The 6,000-nt window shown below is 46.0% G+C and overlaps 3 protein-coding genes across 6 annotated transcripts; all 3 read right to left on the minus strand.

Moving 5' to 3' along the window:
* Positions 1-939: 939 nt before the first annotated feature.
* On the minus strand, positions 940-1,751 carry ABB37_04659 (hypothetical protein; the record flags this gene model as incomplete). 2 transcript variants are annotated; one of them, XM_015802418.1, is made up of 1 exon in its annotated part: positions 940-1,751. In XM_015802418.1, exon 1 carries the CDS (start codon positions 1,456-1,458, stop codon positions 940-942), a length of 519 nt encoding a protein of 172 aa, XP_015658862.1. In that variant the 5' UTR covers positions 1,459-1,751. The 2 variants fall into 2 exon arrangements, with proteins under 2 accessions (XP_015658862.1, XP_015658861.1); XM_015802417.1 differs by having other exon boundaries at positions 940-1,727.
* Positions 1,752-2,603: 852 nt separating this feature from the next.
* Positions 2,604-3,143, minus strand: ABB37_04660 (hypothetical protein; the record flags this gene model as incomplete). Of its 2 annotated transcripts, none has more annotated exons than XM_015802420.1 (1): positions 2,604-3,143. In XM_015802420.1, the coding sequence occupies exon 1, from the start codon at positions 3,093-3,095 to the stop codon at positions 2,604-2,606; it is 492 nt and encodes a 163-aa protein (XP_015658864.1). In that variant the 5' UTR covers positions 3,096-3,143. The 2 variants fall into 2 exon arrangements, with proteins under 2 accessions (XP_015658864.1, XP_015658863.1); XM_015802419.1 differs by having other exon boundaries at positions 2,604-3,130.
* Positions 3,144-3,952: 809 nt separating this feature from the next.
* ABB37_04661 (putative mitochondrial hypothetical protein) lies at positions 3,953-5,536 on the minus strand (the record flags this gene model as incomplete). 2 transcript variants are annotated; one of them, XM_015802422.1, is made up of 1 exon in its annotated part: positions 3,953-5,536. In XM_015802422.1, exon 1 carries the CDS (start codon positions 5,426-5,428, stop codon positions 3,953-3,955), a length of 1,476 nt encoding a protein of 491 aa, XP_015658866.1. In that variant the 5' UTR covers positions 5,429-5,536. The 2 variants fall into 2 exon arrangements, with proteins under 2 accessions (XP_015658866.1, XP_015658865.1); XM_015802421.1 differs by having other exon boundaries at positions 3,953-5,525.
* Between the last annotated feature and the right edge of the window lie 464 nt (positions 5,537-6,000).

Consider the following 6,000-nt stretch of genomic DNA (forward strand, 5'->3'; position numbering starts at 1 on the left):
AGCTTCTCTCTTTCAGACAACTAGAAGATATGCAAAAACACTTCACGTTTGAATGCATTTGCTCCATTCCTTTTCTTCTAAAAAAAAAAAAGGTTTCAAGCTGCTCTTTTGATACGCTTGGTGAATTTCAAGGATGAAATGAGCAAAAGCTAAAACCGTAAAAGAGAAATTCTTTCACCTCCTACAAAACCAGAAAGCAAAAAAAAAGTAAATCAGGTCTGTGACACAAGAAAAAGAAAAAACATCGCTCCGCTAATTACAAAGGCAGATATCGTGTCTGCAAAGAAAAAAAAAAGAGAGAAAGAAAGAAACACTACTGAGAACGCTCCCTTTTGCCGCTGCTCATGTTGACATTTGGTTTTGTGACTTGGGTTTTCAAGAGAACAGGGAAATAGAGGTCTGATAGTAAAACTGAACTCCCTCTTAAGACATGAGTTGGTTCGACTGCGTATCGCTTTCACCATCGTGAAATTAAGTTTTGGTTGAAGGAACCTCTATGGACTGAACTTTCGGTTAGCCGTTGATAAGCAGTGCCGCGTCTACTCATGCTAGTGCCCTGAAGTACTTTATGGCTTGTAGATCAACCGTCAACGCATTCTGCATATCTCTCAGTGAGTTTTTTTCCCTCATAGTAAGAGCAAAGAAAACCTACAGAAAACGGCAAAACAAAAGAATGTAAAATGAAAACAGAATAAAAGGTGGAAAACGAAGTTTTAAGGTTCATAAGTTGTAACGTTGCAGACACCACGACAAGTCAGAAGGAAACGCAAAAGAAAGCAGTTTCTTCATTTCACTGTAAGTGTTTTCAACGGAGAGGAAAGAACAAAAACGTTTACGAGGATTTTCTCCCCCTTCCGCTCTTGAACACATGCATTCATTGATGCTGGAAATAGAGAGAACACAAAAGAGAAAGATGACCTTTCGAATTGATCGACTGCACTATTTCACCAAATCCGCGCGGAGTATGCTATCTTCGCTAACGAAATGAATGTCACTATCACTGGATGACAGTGGGTGATCCTTGACAGCAGAGTCCCAGTGCGCAGATCCGGTGCCGTCCTCTTGCATGTCTTCAGTATCACTCGTTATCACAACTTTCGAGATGGATGGCACGGAAGACGCGAACCGCTTGGAAGGAAAAGGGGACGCAGGTGAAAGAGGCGAAGAGACTGGCGCGTCGTACGGTGACAGCTCTCCGATTTTGTACTTCTTGGCATCTTGGCGGGCTGCGCGGCTGTGGAACATCATATCTTCGGCACAGTCTTTCACACCGCCACCTCGCTTAAGCAGTGCACATTTCCCGCCAGGATGCTGACCGAGAATGGGGGTGATGTCGAAGACAGAATTATCGATTACAACCCAGAGCGAATCAGTCGTGTTATGCTTGGAAACTTCTTCGCGCGTAAATGTGGGCCACTTCTGTGCAAGGCCCGTCAGTTGGAGAAGTTGAGTAAACATATCCGGCTACTAAACAGACAGATCAAGAGAGAAAAGCTCTCTTGATTGGCAACGAAAAGGTAGCTTGGCGAAGCAGTCACGCGTGGGAGCTGCGACACTACTACGTCAAAATATTTGGAAGTGCGTAAAGGGAAAAGAACCCGAGTAAAGCAGTTCGAAATTTACGAGCACTGTTTTAGTTATTACTCTTTCACTGGAGTTTGAAACAGAGAAGGTAAAACGTAGTGTCTACTGTTAAGTGAAACCTGTTAGCTATTTCACTTCCCACCTTCACAGCGTTTCAATTTTCTCTCTTTACAGAGTGTTGCGGAGGGAGAAAGAGAGGAGAGGCAGACGTTGAAAAAGAGGATACAGTTGCACACACAAAAGGAAGTAGGAGCACGGGGCTGTTGACTACAAAGAAGAATGTGGCTTCGCTGCACTTTCCAACGAGTGAAAGCTTTTAGCACCCACATCGGCCTTTTTTACGTTGTACTTCCTTTCTTGATTACATTACCCTCACCTTCACCGCGGCGTTTTTCCATTACTTACCCTTTCATTTTCAGTTTCAGTCGAGCGAACGTTTGATAAGGAAAGTCAAGAGAAAAAAAAAAGGAGAAAGCGAGTAATTTGTGTTGGAATTTCAATCCTTTATATCCGGCCAGCTTCTTAATTCTTTTTTGCGTAGCTGTGTATTACGTAGTAGCACGCAGCGAAAGCAACTGAAATGTGCACAACAAGCAAAGAGGAAAACTCTTGTCGACTACTCTCAGATCAGGAAGGAAGGAAGAAGAAAGGAGAAAGGAGAAAGATCCATAAAGTGCAAAACAGTGTCGTTACATCCCTGTATTGTTTTCATTTTCCTTTAAGGGTAGACGGCGGTATTTTCCTTTTTTAACTGAAATTAGTAGAACTTTACGAAAGGAAGTTTCTTGCAGACTCAGATCGTCTGCATTTCCACCTCGTGGGGTTGAAAAGGGGCGGGACGGTGGGAAAAAAAAAGAAAACAGCCTTTCCTGGAGAGAGGTCGACTGGAGAGGAGAGAAGAGAAAGGGATAGTAGTACAACATGAAGCCTTCGATTCATCTCCCGGCGTTTTTTTCCTGGCGCAAGCTCTCAGAAAACAAGAGGAACACAATAATAAATGCTCGTTACGGTGCTTTTAATCACGAGCTGGAAGCATAAATTGCATAAATGATGAGAGCAATAGTACTTAAGAAAATGAGAACCAGTGAAGGGTAAAACACTATTGAGGGGATTTGAGTCAGTTCACCTCTTGAAATGGGTCCGCAGTAGTGTTGTGTGATGCAGAGTAATAGAAGGGACGTACCCATCGTTATCGAGAACAGCACACCAAATAAAGCTGGCACGTAGTTGGCGCAGATGATCGACGTGAAAGCGATCAGAACGTTGAGGGCAGGATAGATGCAAAAATACGAGGATGCGGCGAAGCTGTCGGGACTGCCATTAATCCCGAAATGAATGGGAATCTTATCCCCGACGCTGCCCCTAGTTCGGTAGTAATGGTAAACACTGAATGCTGCCTGCGGCACGACAAGCAAAGCATCGAGAAGGAGCAGTATTACAGGAACTGGTAGCACTGGCGCTTTCGGCGTAATATCCTGTGCCGCACTTTGGAATGTGTTGAAGAGTTTCATTGTGTACGCTTTGATTCGTGTTGCAAATAAGGAACTTGTTGCGTGCACTTGAATTGATTACAGAAGAAAAAACGTGTATTAAAAGTATTAAAATAAAGCAGAGGAGAGAAAAAAAAACGTGGACACAAAAGAGAGAAAGGGACAGAACGAAAAAGAGCCAAGACAGAAATTTGAGAAAGAAAAAACAGAAATAGACGCGTCTTCCACAGAAGGAGAATCATGGCGCCATCAGCAGCTCTCGTCTTCGGGTTTACTGTAAACGGCTAAGCTTCTTGCTTGCACTGCGTCAATAAGGTAACCTTTCACTGTATCCGATAACCAGAAAACAGCCCAATTGGGTGTTTTATGACGTATCTACAGCTGTCGTGCCGGGGTTTTGGAATTCTCTGACACATTGAAAGTGCATCATGAAGAAAATCTTCTCTTTATGTAGTTTTCATGTGTGCGGAAATTTATTTTTGTGGCTCTTTGTGACTTGTTCACCTCTAGCTGCTAGGAGGGAGAAAAAAGAAGGGCAATTCTGTCCTGATCAACACCGTCCACGACCTAATGAATGACGAACAAGGAAAAACAAAAAAGTTCTTCAGGTTACGGGTGATCATACGAAGCCTTGTTGTGAAATGATGCTCACACGCCTTTTTCGCTCGAAAAGGGAAAAGAAGAAAGAAGATACTAACGGTGGCAGAAGAAGAATTCATCAGCACCATGAAGAAAAAATTCCTACACAAAACAAAAATCTAACTCAAAAAGCGTCATAGGTTAACATAAGAAATAAGTTTTCTGTAAGTAAAAGAAAGCGCTATCGAAATTTGGTGCCCCTCCAACGAGTGGAGAGCGACACGTGTTGCCCGCCTAACCTACTTCTTCTCGTACGGGGTACGCTCCGTCAGACTGTGCTTCAGACGATTGAGCTCCTTCAAGTCCTTGTCGGAGTTGGTGATGAGGCCAAGTCCTTTGTATGCGCGACTGCGCGCTAGGAGGGCTCGCCACATGTAGATGTACTCGCTGGCGTTAATCACCGGGGTAACAGCCTCCACCGCATCCTGCAAGCGATTCATCTCCGTCAGCGCGACCGCTTTCTGCACTTGCGTGCGATACAGCATCTGCTTCGCTAGGGCCTTCGCAATCTCCTTCCCGCGGCACGCGTAATCCGTTCCGGCGGCAGTGTCCGACGACACAACCGCCAAGTCCACCGACTCCACAGCATCGGCGACCGCCTGGTCGGAAGAACTGACAGCGGTGATGGGACCAGGACCAAAAGTTTCGCGAATGGAGGCAATGATGCTTCTATCCTTCGGTGCGGACTTGAGGAAAGCGCGAAGCTTCTCCTCGGAGTCGTAGAAAGGCTTGTGGGGCACCGAGGTGCGAATCTTCTCTATAGCCTCGTGCTTGAGCCCAGTGTTGTGGGGCGTCACGGCTTCACTGATCAACTGCTTCGCCTTCACAGCGCCCTCTGAAGTCCATTCGTCGTAGTGGTCAGCGTTGGTAGGAAAGAAGTCATGGAAATGGTGGCGCACATTGGCCTCCTGCAGCGTGAGTGCCAGCTCGATCGCCTCTTCATTCGACAGCTGCCCCCCAAGCGCCTTCTTCGCCGCTTCGAGAGCCTTTGTCGCATTGGGGTCGGCCATCACGTTCGTCATGCCCTCCGCCACGGTGGCGCTGACGTCCTGTGGCTTCACCCCGGGACGCGCGCGACGGATTTGAAACGCGATCAGCGAGAACTCGTTCGTGTTCTCGGGCGTCGCCACTTCCTGCGAAACTTGGATCGGTGCCTTTATGTAGTCCTGGATCTTCTTTTCTACCGCCACAAAGTGGTTGTATGCCTCTTCGTTCGCGCCAGTGTACAGGCTATACTCCGCAGCAGCCAGTTCCACTAACCAGCACCCGGGAGAGCTTGCGACGAGCTCCTTATAGTCGTCCTGCAGCTTGGAGCGGATATCCGACACCTCTGCCTCAGTTGCGCCACCGGACACGTTCAGCGAAGCCTCCTTAATGTCGAGCAGATCGTTGTGCGAGCGAAGGCGAATTCCAATTGCGAGACGCCTCAAGGCTTTGTCTTGAATCTTTGGTAGCACTGTCTCCACCTCCACAAGTGCGTCGGTCGGGTTCCGCGAAAGCAGATAAGCGCTGGCGCGAGCGACCGTTGCAGTTGTACCAGCCAAACCCTCACCTTTCAACTTCTCAACAACGCTGTTGATCGCGTTGACGTTGATTGCGTGGACAGTCTTGACGCCAATCATGCGGCGAATAGTGTTCTGAGTCTCAACGGAGTCCGCCAGAACGGGCTTCAAAGCCGCGAGCGGGGCGCGAGAAATCTTCACCGAGCGAAACATGTTTCGGATGTTTTGAAGGAAAGAGAAGAGAAAAAAAAAACTAAATCGAGTGAACTACCCCGAAATGTACGTTTCTTAATGTTTTTGTACACGGGTCTATACTAAAACTTGAAGCGCACGCACACGCATATAAAACGACAAACAAAGAAAGGCAGGAAAAGATGTGTCACGTGAAAAAAACGTGATTTGGATTCGAGGCGTAACGTGATGATTGTGCATTCAGACTTGCTCCATCTCTGCTTCAATGGAAGTGCAGAAGAACATTAATAGATGACTGTAGAAACGAGTCTCATTCGATCGGAAAATGGTCCTTGACGAAAAGCAGCAGCATAATCTCTGTGTGCCAAAAAAAATAAGCGTCCTTTTCGTGCGTCGCCTTCGAGGTTCGCTTTTCACCTTAACAATGTATGCAAATACACAATTGATTAAAATAGGTGTAAGAGATGAACTCACTTGACGACTTTGTTTGGAGTCATGTACATAGTCATAAAATTGAAAAGTGAAACCATGAAGACGACGACTTTCAATATTATTATATATATATATATATATATATATATATATATATTACG

This window comes from Leptomonas pyrrhocoris (genome assembly GCF_001293395.1).
Source record: "Leptomonas pyrrhocoris isolate H10 chromosome Unknown, whole genome shotgun sequence".
NCBI classification, from domain to species: domain Eukaryota; phylum Euglenozoa; class Kinetoplastea; order Trypanosomatida; family Trypanosomatidae; genus Leptomonas; species Leptomonas pyrrhocoris.